The 18,011-nt window shown below is 40.0% G+C and overlaps 1 protein-coding gene across 1 annotated transcript in view; it reads right to left on the bottom strand.

Annotated features, from left to right (window-relative positions):
* Positions 1–15,903, bottom strand: part of WASF1 (WAS protein family, member 1) — a gene marked incomplete at its 5' end in the record, with an annotated part of 17,408 nt that extends 1,505 nt beyond the window's left edge. Inside the window, 6 exons of the mRNA XM_010145604.1 lie at positions 1,120–1,757; positions 3,047–3,226; positions 5,325–5,497; positions 6,292–6,409; positions 7,098–7,251; positions 15,769–15,903. Of these exons, the coding sequence (XP_010143906.1) occupies positions 1,120–1,757; positions 3,047–3,226; positions 5,325–5,497; positions 6,292–6,409; positions 7,098–7,251; positions 15,769–15,903 (1,398 nt within the window). The remainder of the gene's footprint in view (positions 1–1,119; positions 1,758–3,046; positions 3,227–5,324; positions 5,498–6,291; positions 6,410–7,097; positions 7,252–15,768) is intronic.
* Between the last annotated feature and the right edge of the window lie 2,108 nt (positions 15,904–18,011).

Below are 18,011 nucleotides of genomic sequence, written 5' to 3'. Positions count from 1 at the left end.
GGGGGTTGTGGTCACCAGCCGATTGGACATGAGCCAGCAGTGTGCCCAGGTGGCCAAGAAGGCCAATGGCCTCCTGGCTTATGTCAGAAACAGTGTGGCCAGCAGGAGCAGGGCAGTGATTGTCCCCCTGTGCTCAGCACTGGTAAGGCCACACCTTGAGTGCTGTGTCCAGTTTTGGGCCCCTCACTACAAGGTCATTGAGGTGCTGGAGCGGGTTCAGAGAAGGGCAACGAAGCTGGTGAAGGGTCTGGAGAACTTGTCCTATGAGGAGCGGCTGAAGGAGCTGGGGGTGTTTAGCCTGGAGAAAATGATGCTGAGGAGAGACTTTATCACTCTCTGCGACTACCTGAAAGGAGGTTGTAGAGAGGTGGGGGTCAGTCTGTTCTCCCATGTGACAAGCAATGGGATGAGAGGAAATGTCCTCAAGTAGCGCCAGGGGAGGTTTAGGCTGGATATGAGGAAAATTTGCTTTACAGAGAGGGCTGTGAAACATTGGAACAGGCTGCCCAGGGAGGTGATGGAGTCCCCATCCCTGGAGGTATTTAAAAGACGCATAGATGTGGTGCTCAGTGACACGGTTTCGTGGTGACCTGGCAGTGCTGGGTTAATGGTTGGACTTGATGACCTTAAAGGTCTCTTCCAACCAAAACAATTCTGTGATTCTGTCATTTATATGCTGTTGTAATACACTGATATACGACCAAAATTCCACTGCCAAGTGATCTGTTCTGCGTTTAGCTAATAGTCTGTGAAAACCAATGTTTTTGTTCTACATAATCTGTAGGTTATCAGAAATAGCTACATTTTTAGGCTAACAGAAGTGAAGAGATAATCTCCACAGATCATCTGCAAACACATGTACTTTTTTTTTTAAGGACATCTGACTTCCACAGAGAACCATTCTTGCCATCCAAACTAAACATCTGATAAGTGCAATTACAAATAGAAGCAACACCTGTCTACTTGGCAATGCATACGCTGTAGAGAATAGAAAGCAGGAACAGACTTAGGATGAACTCCTCTAAACAAACCTCTCACACACGTGAAATATCCCATCTCCTGAAGCTAACATGTATTTAAGCAAGTTTCTGAGACTGCCCCTCAATAGCCAAATATTACCTTTCCGTATTGCTTCCAGCAGAACGCTTCTGGCATCACTGATGACAGGAAGAGTTGAAGGATGGCGTTTGGGTTCAGGAGCAGGTGTCACTTGGGATGGTGGAGATGGAGGCATTATGGGAGCATGAGGGCCAGGGACAGTGGTTGTGGGAGGAGGGTGCAGAACAGGAGGAGGGTGAGAAAGGGCTGCCACTGTGACAGGAGAGGAGGGTCGAATGCCAGGAGGAGGCAAGGGAGGAGGTGGGGGTGGTGGAGGAAGTCCCTGCACTTCAGCTTGCGGAGGAACAGTGTGAACTGGGACAGCTTCACACACTTGGGCAGCTCTAGTGACAGGAGGAGAGGGTTGTGCTAGGGGAGGAGCAATTGGAGGTGGAGCTGGATGTAGGACTCCAGGAGCTATCTGGAGAGGAGCTGGTGGAGGTGGCACAGCAGGGGCCTGCAGAGCAGCTGTGGGAGGGGGTGGGGGAGGTGGGACAGGGGGTGGAGGCGTGGAAGTCATTGCAGCTCTTAATGATGAGGTTGACAAAGCAGACGGAAGAGGTGGTGGTGGTGGAGGAGGAGGAGTGGGGCTCACAAACACTGGTGTTCTGCCTGTTGCTGGTGACTGAGGACGATTTTCTACCAACCCAGTAGTAGAACTGAAACATTCAAGAACAGGACAAAGTTATTAGAGCTCTGGAGTGGAAAAAAATAGTAATACATTCACTTCTGCAACTTAAGAATGTTGAATGCTGGGCATTAAAGAGCATGATAATTTCAAAGTGTTCATAGCTCATATACAAGGAATTCTCAGTATGGAGTTGACATCAGTCTTCCAACAGACCTTTGCTCAAATTCAGTTATTAACTGAGTTTATGTTCTTATATAAACCTGCATCTTTATCAAAGGTTTCCCACATAATTCTCCTCTCCTGTCCCTAAGTAAATCCAAATTATTTTTCTGAAGTAAGGGAACTAGTGGTTGCTTATCTGCTTTGATTCATAGACCTTAAAAACCCAAACTAAACAAAACAAAACAGTACGAGCAATGAGGATGAGATAGATTGGAAACACGTATTTAAGGTTTGTTGACAAGATGAGTGAGGCTAGCATCAAAGGTCATCGATTCTAGGTACAGAGGGGTGTATTTGTTTGCTAGGTACTCATTATAGTGCAGTGAACAGGTGAACTGAAGAAAAAAAAGGGGGGGACAGTAGAAGATTTCTTTCAGCTGTTGTGGAAAGTTAATCAAAAGAATTATGCATTTCTGTGTATAATTCCTGAACAGTAAAAAGACATTCTTTTCAAAAATTCTTTTCATCTCGCTGCTGTAAGAACCCTGTCTGAATTACCTGTCCTCTATTCCAAGATGTATGTACCTGACCGTAAAGTAAAGCTTGGGGTATAAAACAAAGGGGAGTGACAACCAGAGCCTCACTCTAGAGAATACCCTAACTATGTATCCAGTTCTGGAAAGGCACAGAGAAACAGAAAATAACAACACTTGGGGGAAGAAAAAATAAAAGCACTTGCAATTTAGCAACTGTGATGAATATACAGTCTTGACAGCGGTCTTACTGTGATATATTCTTCTCTTCATGACAGCTGAAACACAGCTCAGTTGTACAAATTTCAGATTTCCAAATTTCCAAAAATGCAACGCTAAATCCTGAGATTCCAACCCCTTTCACACCAACATTTTCTATACAGTTTTTTGTCTTGCCATTTAATTTGGAAGGCAACATAATCGCGATATTACTGGCAAGGTGATGCCTGTCTCCACACTGGCACGCTATAGGGTTTAAACACCGGCCTTTCCCTCCAACTCCTGCGTGGCCCTGCAGCTGCATCGGGGCTGTGGACTGACGTGTGTACTGCCTGGGCTGCGTGGAAGTGCTAGGGACCATCAGCGGGGCTGTAGAAAACTAAAACACCCCGCCACTTCGTACCTAACGCAAGGAGGCACAGGTTTCACTTCCCCTGCTCCGTGCATCGGAGGTGGCGGTGGTGGTTCATGTGGCCTGACCAACACTCGCTCCTCGGCTCTGTTCAGAAGTTCAGACATCTGGCTATAGGGTAATGCAGAGAGTGAGTATGATCCATCCATATGGTCCACATACGTTTGAGATCTGTAGGAAAATAATGCAAAACGATTCAGCATAACCTTTAGTAAAAGTACAAGTGCCCTCAGCTACGTTTCTGTACTTCAGTTTGATTTCTGAATTCACGTGCCTTCTCTGCACCAACGCTGCATATTGTTCTTCAGGGCTTTTCAAAAATTTATCCCCCTTCCCACGCCATTCCTTCTAGCAGCTCAAGGGCTTAATGATTTTGACAGCAATATCAGGCAGTTTCTGCAGTATGTGTGTGTCCTTCGTGTTCATTGCTCACATTATTTTGAGTTAAGTAAACACAGCAGTACAATCAGGAATAACACACACACCCGCGTGTGTTATGAAATGGACATTCTATCAGTAGTTGTTTCTGCTCCTCAGCCCCTGCGTATACGTAACTATGTTCTTTTGTAACATTCACAAAACATCCGTTGATGTTAAAATGGTAGAATTTACAGCTGAATAATTTAGCTGAAGTTCTGTCAGAGGATCTATATTCCCCTCTATACAGAGAACTCACTGCTTTAGTCCTCATACTTTGTAGCTATACAACGGATACAAGGAAGAGAATCCAAATACCTATTACTGAGCAGTAGCAGTAAATAGAGATGATGCAACTTACTTGTTAATGACAACTTCAGACAGACCTCAAGGACATGATTAGTTAGGAAGTTTTAATTAACTACTCAATTAAAGATTTGATAAATAAATAAATAAAGCTACTAAATTCAGAGGAAATGTGTTTGCAGAACACCTCCCAAGAAGTAAAGCAATACTCTACGTTTCCACGTACTGCCACCACCGCAGTATCTAAGTCTACTGAACTCGTTGGGGGTGAAGCTCTAACCCTCTTATCAAAAGCAAGGTGCTGTTCTGTACCTGAACAGTGTGCTCTGCACAGGCAGTGCTCTCCAGCACTACAGCATGATTCATAATTGTGTTACTTGTCATGAGATAATCGAGGTTTAGGCCAGGGTCCTGGATATGAAAGGAGTCCTGCAACACGTGTGCCTAGCGAGGAATCCGAGGTACGACATCGCAGAAGGACAGCAGGGAAGCAGACATTTCTGCCAGTGACTTGACACCGCAGTTTACCAAGGTAAGATACTACAAAATTGTTCCCAGAAAAGTGCTAATCGCCATAGCTTGAGCTGTCCCCTACTGAGTGATATGCACTGAGACAATTTTTACTTTCTGAGTTGAGCTAAGTTTTCTACAAGCAGATTTTTCCATTTTTTGTACGGCAAAAACCATCTCCTAGAGCTGTCATAATTATCACTGTCGCTGTTAAGTTTGTTTGAAGGCCTTACAAAGTTAAACAAAATACTCCTTATGGCATGCTTTCGGCCAGTGAAGGACGGGGGAAAATGAAACTATTTTTTCAGAGGAGAATGAATACTTTTTAATTAAAAACCCTCCAACCCCCAAAACACATACCCCCAAACCTCCTAATGTTACTGGTCAGCCCTCTTTCCTATCAGATGTTTCTTGACTGGTAAAACCCATCTGGTTTTGCACAAACACCGCAGGTATTTACTGTGTGCAATGCTACTCGTAGCCACCAGCAAATACATGCTGTGAAATGAGAATACGAGAGGTTAGATTGTGTAATAGACTATAACCAGAACTGTCAATCGTATCTTGGGTTTGCTCAAGAGTAAAGAGAAGCTCAGCATTCTCATTTGAGTTCCAAGTGGATGTTTGTTCACATCACACCTACCACAGAGTCTTGGCAGCGTCTGCTTAAGAAAAATCAAGAGACTGGAATAATAGAGATTTAGTAGGTCAAGACTGGAAAATGGTGACACAGCCGGGTGCAAGCTTGAAACAGCGACACTACACCTTCTTCAAGTTGCAGATGATAACACATCCTCAAGAATACAATGAATTCCAAGGACACAGGCTACTTTTAAAAAAACAACAGGAAAATAACTGCTCCTTTAAGGACACACTAAGTATTGTAAAAGTGAGTTTTGACTGAGCTAAATCAACCATTCCGAGCACATTTCAAGAATAGCAGTAACATCTCATAATTTACCGTTTCTCAAGCACGTTCAACTATGTAGTAAGAACATCAGTACTTAATAAAGGATAGAAAAAAATTAAAAGAAACCTGGATTCAAAATGTGAAGCTGGGCCATTAGCAACTTCGATGTGCTTATGTAAGAGGTTAGCATCATCCTCTGCGAGCTCCGGACCTTGAGCTAACTTCTGCCACTCTCTCCGTCTGTCATGAGGTGCCCTTGGCACTTTTTCTGGTTCATGAGGACGATCTAGATTTTTCTGCTGTAGGAGAGTTGTGCAAACAAAACTGACAGCTAAGACAGTGTTTTTTAATTAGTTGCATCTAAATAAGAGCCATGAAATAACGAAAAACAATCCCAATTCAAGCACAAGAAATATTTACTTTAACATGTAAACCAAAAAGACTTTTGAGGCAGAAACTCCAGTCTATTTAGCTGAGTAGTACAGAGAAAAATAACTGTGTAAGTTAAAAATAACTTTCTATTCAAAGTAAAAAATTAAATTATGAAACTGACACTTATATTTACTGTCTCTACGTAGGAAATACACAGAATGGTGAAACAATTTTTTGCATTACCTTTGCAAAGAATACATCCCTCAGTGTTCAATTTTAAGAAAATGTAAACGAAGTGCTCTATTCCTACTCATTTCTTTCTATTTTAGAGTAAACATCTATTAGAAGGTCATTCAAGCTTCTTCACCTGTAAGATTGTCAGAATTCTGTATTATAAAAAATAAAACTCTTGCTCTATTCCTCCTTTTTTTCTCCTTTTGGAATCGTTGCTAATAGACTGAAAAGTTCTGGCAAACCTGCTGCTAGTTACATTAAGACAGCATGAAAGCTCTAGGCCCTTCTGTATTATATAATAATAATTATTATTAAATATTTATTTGTTAAAGTCGATGGAATTGAATGAATACAAGTAGTTTTAGTTGAATGAAGATGACTCTGTAAAGTTGAATCGTTGTTAATAACACAACCAAAATGCACCATATCTGAAGCAACCCTTTCCAGAAAAAAACAACCAGAAGCTATATAAAGGTAACACATATACCTTCTGCTTCCTCTTCTCTTTTCTTTTGTCCTCGGTGTCCTGCAACATTTTTTCTTTCCATAGATCAAAGAAGTATGACGGATTTGTATAAAACTTCAAACCCTCTTTTCCATCGTCCCTGAAAAATGACACAAACAGGGCATCCTAGTTATTTGGCGATGCATGAATCCGAACATCAAGGCAAAGGCAAGGCATATTAAGGAATACCTAGTATCTCAGACCCTGAAATATTTTACTGAAGAACATGAAAAAGAGGACCATTGACCTCCTGTGCCATCATTCTTTACTATCTTTCCTTGTATTCAAGGCTCAGATTTTAGAATAGTAACTTTAACGCAAACTGTAGATAAAAAAAGAGTTCAGAGGACTCCCGTTCCAATGAAGCAAATCTTGCTCTGAAAATAACGAGCAAAGCCGTGTGGCTGCTACTGTTCAGCTACTGATTCAAATTCGCTTTGGGACAACATTCACTTCCGTTAAAGACCTTTCTTCCTACATATTTAACTGCTTATTTCCTTCACTTTGCATCCAAGAGCATTTAATAAATCGAGATAATAAAAATGGCTTTTTCTTAACATTGTTACACTGGGGTAAAATTTGAGCAAAGATGAGTAAAGTTTTAATGTTTTTAAAGTTTTAATTATAATGAATTCTGCTGTCTGTATTCCTCCAGCAGCTTCACAGCTTTCTCGTGTGGTTCCTTGAATATTCAAGCACTGCTCATCATGAGCAAGCTGCCTGGATATAGCATCTTTATTACACAAAATAAGCTAGAAACTGGGTTTGATTGATTTTGTTTCACTAACCTGTAAGGGGTGAGAATGTTAAGTGGAGGAGGCTGTTCACAAATATCGTAAGTTTCTTGCAAAGGAATAGGCAGAGTTTTGCGGTCAAACAGCTGCTGATCTTGAATTGTGGAACTCCGGAAAGCTTTCCTCATGGTAATGTCCTGCAGTGACACTGAAAGGGGATATTGCCATTGAAAAAAACCACCAAAGATAGTTTATTTGGTTTAATCTGGAATTGCTTAATGCTGGTAAGAATATAAATGTTAAGCTTTTCTACTAGTATCTTACACATTTTACAGCAAACATAATTCATCTAGCACTACTGCCGTGGCAAGATTTTGACAGATTGTGCGAAAAACATGCTTGTGATGTTCTAGCACGTTGTCCTCTATTTAGCTTCACAGAAAATTTTTGCTGTCCTGGATAGGTACCAGAACTCTGTCTCTCCAAAGCAGTTCAACAAGTTGCTTACTGCAGCTGTACAATCCTGTAGTTCAGAAGTACCTGGTAACATTTAGCAACTCCACCTCACAGTCCTTTTGGTACTAAAAAATTACTCTCTATCTTGCAGTATTTTCCCTTTATCCTATCAGTAAGCCAAACTTTGCATTCCTGGCATGTAGGCAGCAGTTCCACTGGAGGTCCACTGAGGAGCCAAACCAGCACATCACTTCAGCTTATGCTGCTGGTACCAGTGCGTTTTAATGAATGGGAGGTGATACTCTGTTCCAACACAGGAAAGCAGTTAAATGTTGTCTTCTAATCAGACCGCTTAATCGAGATGAGAACTCTTTGTTTAATTCAGGCGAGACACCTTGAGTTTTTAAGCACAGTAGTTAAGAATAATCAATTATCTTTATGGAAGATTTAAAGGAAAGCGACACTAGGAGAACATAATAAACAGTGGTTTGAAATATGTTGACTTACTGCTGTTAAAGCCTGTATATATTTTTCCATTTCACAATCATTAAAATTTAAAAAAAGATTAATGGAAAAAGTGACCACAACTGATGAAACTTGCACTTTTAGTTCTGGAAACAGTGTACCTGTTCAGTCTCACATTTCTCTCCCTGCCTGATCTTGAGTTACTACGTCTGTGAAGTCCAGGTGTGTCCCAAGACTAACATCACAGCCAGCGTTAAACTTCCACTCGATAAAGCAGCAGCCCTTTTCATTGGTTTGGGACTTTTTTCTTTTTTTAAATCACAAACAATACTGAAAACAGTTTTAAGACATACTAGCAAATAGAGTATTTTCAGCCCATGCATTTTATCTACACATAATTATGTTTATTTTACGCAAACAACAGTAGTGCCCCATTACTCAAGATGAGAGGACACTCCCCTTGCTCCTCCCCCCACACAACAAGGAACTTTGGGAACAATTTCTGAGAAGAGTGGATCTGTCCAAGCTGAAAGCTGCATTTTACACTGGTTTCTGTAACACATACAAGCGTGCTCATACATATACACACACACAAAGAGAGCTGGATTTCTACTGTATGATCACAAAGGGGCAGAAGGCAGGATTTTTTCCAGAGGGCTTGCAATTCCTGGAATATTCTGTCTTCTTCCCTAAGAGTGTTGGCAGCATCCTCTGTGAGGCTGAATATGGGATTCATTTGATTTTTGGGGAGGCTTTTGAAGTTCATTACAGTTGGCAAGGTTGTGTGTTCCTTAAGAAGTTTCCTCCTTTTCACCCTTAGGTTCTGTTTCATTACCGTGTCTTTTATTCTTTTTAATACCATTAATTAGCTGCTCAGAAGCTTTTTAAAGTGGCTGAAAGAAGTATTATAATGCATGAATGTCAGCTAGGAGTCTCAGTTCCTGCAGGTATTTTTGCTTTCATAAATAACTACACACAGTTCGCACCTGTCACAGGTTGTTATTTGCTGGCAAAAGTTCACAATTAGAAGAACTGAGGTTTACCTCATCTGAAAACCTAGCCTGAGATTCTTTTATACCCCAGCTGGTTTTCCTTTGGGTCATTGGTTTTACAAGTCTTACCAAATCTACTTGCTCAGAGTTGCTTGGCGATGCTGCAAGTCTTTAAACTGTCTGTCACCTATTGGAGACTGTGCCAACACAAATAAAAGTCAGTATACTTCTCTGTGAGCCTGCCAATATTCTGAAGGCAACGACACAAATTAATTTATTCCAATAAATAAAAAAGACAGTTCTTTGCGTTAATATTAAAATGCTCACAGAGTGCGTGACACCCGATTAACTGAGAAGTACAACGTCCTATTAACTCTTTATTAGCATTCCTTAATCTCTCCAGTGAACAAATACAGCCGGTCTAATTTCATTGTCTTGTTTAAATCTCCACTTGTTGCAAACACGTACAAGGGGAAAGGACACCTGAGGATAATCCATCAACCCCCACCAACAAGCCTAGATTGCTTTCTCTCTACAACTAAGCTACATGCCAAAGGTCTTCACAGAAGACGCACCATGGAATTTCAAACAGCTAGCGGTGTTGCCGGTGCCGGTAGCCAGTGACCGGCATTCACGCAGTTACTCTAAACAACTGACCGCGTCAGGACAACATTACAATGGAATTGAAAGGATGTGGCACACAAAATACTGAGAATCACGACACTGACACAACGTGTCTACAGACAGCCATCAGCGAAATCCCACATTGCCAGCGCAGCGTAATCCTGGGCTGTGCATGGTTTGGCTTACAAAGGCGTTTATTTATTTAGCTTGCCAGCTGGCTAAGAAAGAGCGGCCCTGTGTGGCTTGCCGCTTCAGGGGGTGACCACATAAAATCCTGGCCCATCATCCAGCCACTTAGCTTTGGCTGACTGACAAACTGGCACAGCAAGAGGACAGGTCAAGTGAATCGGATGGATGAATTCAGGTGTGAGAAGAGATGAGGCACTGAAGGAGAAATGGGAAATACTGCAGGTATTTGTTTTGACACTGATAAATATAAGCTTCCAGTTGCCTAATTCCTAACTAGCACCAGAACCTTCTTACAGCCCAAAACCCTGAATTTCATATGGATGTATGTTCCTGAATGTCAAGGCGCTGCACCACTTGTGCTTACTGCAATGAACAAAAAATGGGGTCTTAAATAATTCCCTTAAATGTTGAGCTGGTCACAATTTAAGTTAAACATTCAACAACCTGAACAAACGCCAGCGTATCTTCACTGTGTTGGTTGTCTGGATATCAGCCAGTCCAACTTTCTGTACACAAAATTTTCCTCATAATTAAAAAATATCTCTGTCAGAAATCTCAGCTACCAACCTTTTGTACATTTGGTTTTGAATAAGAGATGCCAGTCCATTTTTATTTTTAATCAACAACTAACTGGGAAAAAAGAGTCTTTCAATTGCACTCTAATAAGATTTCTTGGGGGGCTGAACATCAAATTAAAGAACGCATCAGTAATATATACACATAATAACGTTTTTACCTCCTGTTAAGCCTGACGTTAAACTGCAATCCTAAATTTGTAGTAAAAATCAGGTATGGAGCACATCAGTGTACTGACAGAAAGGAGCTGCTTTTACATGTCAGAGGTATTAAATACTACAATTTATTTTACCTCACCAGAAGAAGAAAAAAAACCTGTTTCTAGATTTTTTTTACTCTTTTAAACTCACGCCACTGTACAACTTATGATGAGGTTCTAGGCCAAAAAATTCCTTTCTCCGAAAGGTGGTAAATAAAGACATAATATATATTCCTTTTAAAAGCTTGCACTCTCAACACATTTTTGCAGAATTTAATTCTGATAACTTTTAAGACCATGGACCATTGAATGCCGCAGCTATGACTCCTTGCAGAAATGAATGACTATGGGAAATCATATATAAATCCATTAATTCAGTTGCCCACCATTCCTTTCTCTGTTCAAAATCTCACACAGCGAGTTGAAAAGTTGGAAAGCAAGGAAGAAAGACAATATCGAATGAGAAACAGCCATAAGATTCCAATTAAAGGTAATTAATACGGGGTGGTGGTGCTGAAAATTCTCTTCAAATAAAGAATTGTGTGATACACTTCCTAAAGATGCTGCAATCTTGAAGTCGGATTTCCACTTTATATATTTTATTTTTTTAATGATTATCCACTTCAGCAATGCCTGGAATCACACACGAACGTGTGTTCGGTTTCTCTGCCATCCGAATACTTCTGAGTGGTCACTGCAGGTTTAAGAGTTGCTAAGCAGAAACTACTCTCCCTTGGGCTTGTCCTCAACATAAGAAACCCAAATTTTCTGAAACATCGATTTAAAAAAATCCTAAACAGCTCAAGCACTCTTTGGATAGAGAATGTATGTAGCTTAACAACTAACTGGAGAAGATGTAAATTTTAGAGTAACCATTTGAAGAGGACTCAGGAGCTGTTTTAAATGCGGTGCGTGGAATCAGGGAGCCTTGAGCAGCCCGTTAGGGAAGATATAATCATGCAGCTGCATCCAGCAGTGAATCTGCTGGTGAGTCTCAACAAAACTGCCACATTATTTAGCAAATGACATTTTGTCCAGATCCCCCTGTCCATATATGAAACACAAATTATGCAGCATCATGGCTTTACCACTGAACTATTAAGCCTTGGACACACTAATTTAAAACTGACTTACTTTTAAATAACCCATAAACTGAATGGAGGTCTAAGAAAATCAGAGAAAAAGCACGGAGAGCAGTTGGACCTTAGTCCATCTGTGCAGATCTTTGAGAGGGAAACCCACTCAAATCCAACTTTCTTTAAGTGGACACGTGCCAGAAAAGTGACCTGCTACACAATTTAATTTAACAGTCTTTTTCTTCATTTCACTTTGGAGGTAAAAATTCCAGGAACGAATTGATAGTAGTGTTATTCTCCATATTAACACACGGCACATGGAGGTCACGATCCAGTTTTCATGTGCTTCCTGTTCTTAGCTTTGATTACCTAGATACTCAAGTCACTGAAGTCCTCTTCAGAGGCTAGAGACGGTAAGTGAGCTGCCCCTTACAATGGGATTTGCTACTCTTTCCTTCTAAGTCTCACAAGGGGCTGAGCAAACTGATCGAAAGCTGATGGAGTCTCCCATTTTCAGAGGTGTAGAGACCACAATTAGCTGGCAAGCTTTTTAGGTTTCTCCCCACCAGATGCCACGCTTTTTTGCCTAAACCAAAACGTCAAATCTCTCTTTAGCATTAATCCAGCAAAGCTGCTATCCTTTTTATGACAGCACAGGATTTCTGCAACGTTTGGGAAAAACCAAGCACATGTATTCAAAGCCAAAAACCTACTGAAATACAATTCACAACATTGTTTGATTCCTTTCTTGTAGTATGCCAGGCTGCCCACCCACAGCGCTTCTGCCATTAAGTCTTTTAAGTTACTTGTCACAGTGGTAACAGATAACGCTGGAGAAATCGAGAATTTGAGATGCTGCCTTTGAGATTAAAATCCTTTCCAGTCTGAGATTTAAGTAGAATTAGGCAGTTTATATCAAAGAACTACTACATTAATACCAAAATAGGCAGATAAACCCTTAGTTTATGAATTCTCTTTCTGCCTTGACACTATTTATTCCTGAGTGATACACAACTATTTTCTAATACCTCACTGCCCTGTACATCAGAGCTGTACTGTATATCATCATTTCAAAAAAGAACATAAAAGCTAAAATGAATATTCTTTTAAAAACTCTCGGCTTTCTACAGATAATAAATTACTTACCTGTAGTAGTACTTCAAGCTTAATGGCACAAATAAATTCACAAAAATGTAGTAAATTAACAAAAATATATTATTATATATATAAAAGTTGCATCTATAGAGAGAGTTGGTAATGTTATTTATAAATATTGACATTAAAAAATGTTTGCAAAGAAGCTACACTCTTAGCATTTATTTTCTGACCTATGTTGATAACTTATATTGCAGGGCTACTGAAACCTCCACAGCAAGAATGTGTTTTCCGAGTCCTAAAAAGACCCCAGTTATGGTAAGTCTTGAATACATACAGGCTAGTTTCCCATACAACTGAAATAAAGTTCAGTTTACAGAAAGAAAGCAGAGGAATTCTTTTTGTCTGTAAGGAAGCTTAGTATCTCTTCTGAAGGGAAAAAACCACATGTTTAAAAAATTGATTAAATTATGAGAGGAATAATTCTAAGAAATCAAGGATTTGAAAACACTGTAATAATTCAGACCAAACCAAGGTGACAGCAATTCTTCCGTGACAGAAAGCCGGAGTTAGTTTCTTCAGGATCCAATCCTAACCTTGCTTTCATTTCATTTTATTCTTTCACAGAGATATTGTAATAATTCAAAAGCAGAAAACACACAACTATTATAAAAAATGCAGAAGTTTTTATTAATTTGACTCGATCAGAAACATCCTGTCATGTATTTGCACCTCATCCAATGAATCTGGCTTGGCTTGGCTTTGTTCGTGCCACTTAGCTTTAAATTAATCTTAATTTCTTCCTCTTGTGTAATAGCATGGGCCCAAAGGAACACATTGAATCTTTTATTACTGCCTGCTGGCAAAGAACTAGCAAATGCGACTCATTTTACAAGTACAGCCCATTTCACACATGCTGTTAGCTGAGCAGAAGTACTGAAATTTTCTTAATTCTTGCAGAGAGGGTTAAAAAACGTAAATCCAAATGTTTTCCCCATACCTTTAGGCATGAACATCCTTCAGCTACCCCATCCCAGATCAGAACTAAAACGAAACTATTTATGATGAATTTCTAAATTTCATGCCCAAAAGAGGATATTGAAGGACGAACAGTTTCCTGATCCCTAATTGTTAAGGAAATATAATATCAAATTTCTTCTCATCTCCTTTGTCCTCACCTGGTGACTCCATCGTAGCAGATGTTTGTGACTAAGGAACACTGGGTATGGCTCAAGGACTGGGTATTCTCAGGTTAATAAAAATAGCCATTTAGTAGTTCCTGACACTGAGGACTGCATGTGTTCCTCCGAAGTACCAGCAGTCACTGCTATTCCGTGGTCTGAGAGACAAGTCCAGGGTATCGGATTCAGGTCACACTGAGCCACTCTGGACTCGATCAAGCAGACCTCTTTTCAGCCCTGCTTTCTTTAACTGTGCTGTCTGTCTCTTTCTTTAGCGATACAGCTTAGCAAATGCTACAGTATACACAGTACTGCGACAAGTTCTCGATCTGGAGCAGTTGCGACCGCATAGTATTTTAAAGTACTTCTAGCAACTCTCTAACATCAAATGGTTACGGATATTTAGTACTGAAACCTGCAGCCAAACCTGTCAAAGGCCATTTACACGGGGAAGTACGATTCTCCATCCTGCTATCCTGTAACATCCTCAGACGCTTTAATTCAATGACTGAAACGTGAACGGTTGCCACGCTAGATACGCCGTATCAACATACATCCCTCTCTGATTTAAACCAAAAACTAGGCTGCCAAGGGCAAATGCAGAAATTAACACTCTGGAGTGTTACAGCTCTCACAAGACTACAACTGCTGACAGTTTGATACTGTATACAGAAAGGATTTTTGTCATTATCCAGTCATGGTAAACATGGTATTTTATTGGCAAAAGGGGTGTATCTGTATGATTTATGCTCAGTTGTCAAGAGACTTGGAAAATCCCATTAATGTAAGAATTCCCCTAGGCAAGTCACGATTTTGTGGAAAATCTGCTACAAGCTGTGAACAGCTGTCTTTGGAAACCTGCTCTAAAATTAATGTCACGTAAAATACAGAATCAAGACTTCCTTAGCTTAATTTTGCTATTAGTGAAATTACATCATTGGAAATTAAAGACAGCCTGAAGACCACGCTCTTGGTCTAACACTTCATTTTTCCTGCATGACACACAACTCTTACACCTAGACATTCGGAAGTGAAACAGCTCTCTATACTTTAAAATTGGATCCCACAAGCAATTTAAAGTTATTTTTCATGATAGGATGCTGCTCTACTTTCTAGGTCTTAGCCATATTGTCTAGAACACCCTACGACTGTTTGGGGTTAGAAGACATTTCATAGTTCCCTCTGTCATCAACAGATATTCAGGAAGGCAAAAAGCATCATGGCATTTATGTAGTAGGTGGTCAACATTCTTGCAGTCACCGCAAAGCTCATGCATCATTTAAATCCCCTACAAATTCTGTTATAGGCATAAGACATACCCTATTGGCTTTTGGAAGTACTTGTTTTCTGAGTGCTAACCAATGTTCATAGTATTTAAAGCTATTTAGGAAGACTTCAAGAGGACAAATAACGTCAGTAAATGGAGCTATACAACTATACTTCATAAAGGGAGTAAGATGATAGGTTAAATGCAAGAACCCTAATTGGACAAATGGTTACAACCCATGGGAATCTGTAGGAAGATTAACACTTATCTCCAAGCCTTTACATAACATTACATATTATCAATAATATTAACACTAATACGTAACACTGGTGAAGTGACACATACTTCTGCAGTAAGTTTTATGTAAATTCATCGATACTGTTCAGTAACCAAGAAAACCTTGAGCTCAGAAAGCTGCTGAAGGCTATAAAAGGCTATAAAAGAAGGCTATAAAAGCAACCTGTGGCAGAAATAGAAATGGACCTCTCTCTCATGATGCATTACTTCATGTTCTTATAATTTAAAACCTATTATTATTTCAATTCCATGAATCAGTGGTGTCTGGGTGACAAAGAAAGAAATCTTCAAAGCAGGAGTTAACTTACGTTCCTCTTCCTTGGGATCGAGTTGTGTAACACTGACAGATAAGCGATCTACACGTTCTTGTAAGGAGTTGACTCTAAACGAGAAACTGTGTGCTTCATTGAAAAGCTCACCAAATATGTCTTCAGCATATTTACCTGAAATAGAAAAAAAAAGAAATTCAAGCATATCACAAGCCAGCCAAATGAGTTTGCCGTGAAAAACTATTTTAAGTAAATCTAAGATGCATGAGTATCACTTGTAGCAACCTGTACTTACTGAGCTCATTAAGAATACTTCAGAAAAGTAAATAAAAGTTAAATATTTAATCCGCAATTTATTTATCCAAAATTAAATTATTTAATACATTTCAGGACAGATACTCAGCTAATATAAATTGATTTAACTACGCTGACACACAAGGAACTAGACTGTTTAAATTCTTGGATATGTATGAAAGGATGATTTCCAGAATCTGAAGCGGCTCCTGTATAAGCAGTAACTAATCTTTCCGAGTGAAATCTATCTCAGCATTTCTCAAAATGAAGTACAGTTTCCACTCCTACTGTTTAAAGAACCTTTCAAAGCCAGAAGATCAGATATTTACATCTAGGTCAGTTAGAACCAGCCTATTCAAAAATACACACTACAATAATAAATTCTTCTTTGAAGGATCAAATTCTAGTAACTGACTTATTTATACTGAAATAAGAGAGTCATCTCTCTCATTCACTTCAATCAGTATCGCACATTTAGCCCAAAAGAGCAGGAGATTCAGGTATTATGAGAAAAGGATCAGTAACAAGTTCTTCTACAGGGTGCTTCTAACGCATCCCAGACTCAACTTGAGTAATCTGCCAACAGCACTGAAAAAAACCCACCAGATTGCCTACCAAAATTTGTAACCGCATTCCCGCAATACCGCGTGATAGCTTTTAAAACTTTCTACCCTACCGTGAATATGTAATTTCTGTGCTGTTTGTGCACTTCCATTGGTTCTGGCAGCATAAATTCACAAACTTCTAACTACCTGGTTTGCACACAAGTTCTGACAGGTACAACAGGAAAGGATAGTTAGGAAAACTTCGCCTTTGGTGCACAATAAATCTGGAAGGATACATAAAAATGAGGACACTTTCAAATAAAGACATCAAAGGACAAAAATTAATCCCCTACACGCAGTGTGGAGACTACGTGAAGATACCATGGGATAGCACAGGGCCAGCACCTCCCATTTACTAAGATTTGGGTAATGGTAATAGAAAACCAGCACGACTATGAACGATAGAATATAAAAGGAGATATCAGAAGAAATGTACAAATGAAGAAAATAGACAGGATCATAAATTCTGGCATATTAAATATAAACCCTCAAAACTGGCCTGATGAACAACTACCAAACTAATAACAAATGTTTCTTCAAAGATGTGAGGAGTAAGAAAGCCTGCCAGGGAGTCAGTAGTAATGAAGGTATAGAGGAGTACTTAGAGAAAACAAGATCACTGCAGACAAGTTAAACTAATGCTTTCCACTGGTGTTCAGCAGAAGGAACTGGAGGGATCCTCGTGCCACAACTCTTCTTTGTGTGAGGCTCAAAGAAATGGAACTACATAAAAATTACAAAACTAAATCCACAAAATGACCAGTAAAATACTAGTAACAATTTGTAAGTCATCTTAATACACACTGAAAGTTGGCAAGCACAACAGTTAAGGTTCAAAATTGTTTCACGGAACATCTTGAGAGCTACATCCCATAAGCCTGGCATCCAGACAAATCATTGTGAAGAACCATTATGAAGAGCTGTATAAGCAGACAGCTGGATGACCTGCTGAAGAGACAACACAGCTTTTGTGAAGTGAAATCTCTTGTTGTGGGTTGACCCTGGCTGGATGCCAGGGGGCCACCAAAGCTACTCTATCATCCCCCTTCCTCAGCTGGACAATGGAGATAAAATATAATGAAAGGCTCGTGGGTCGAGATAAGGACAGGAAGAGATCACTCAGCAATTACCATCACACACAAAAAGAAAACTCAACTTGGGGAAAGTAATCTACTGGCAATCAAAAGTCAGAGCTGGGTAAGGAGAAACAAAACCAAATCTTTAAAACACCTTCCCTCACCCCTCCCTTCTTCCTGGGCTCAACTTTATTCCCTGTATCTCCATGTCCTCCGGCACAACAGGGAACTAGGGTTGTGGTCAGTTCACACATTGTTTCTGCCCTTCCTTCCTCTTCAGGGGGAGGACTCCTCACACTCTTCCCCT

The sequence above is a fragment of the Buceros rhinoceros genome, unplaced genomic scaffold (genome assembly GCF_000710305.1).
Source record: "Buceros rhinoceros silvestris isolate BGI_N320 unplaced genomic scaffold, ASM71030v1 scaffold26510, whole genome shotgun sequence".
NCBI classification, from domain to species: Eukaryota; Metazoa; Chordata; class Aves; order Bucerotiformes; family Bucerotidae; genus Buceros; species Buceros rhinoceros.
This window is presented reverse-complemented; position numbering and strand designations above follow the sequence as displayed.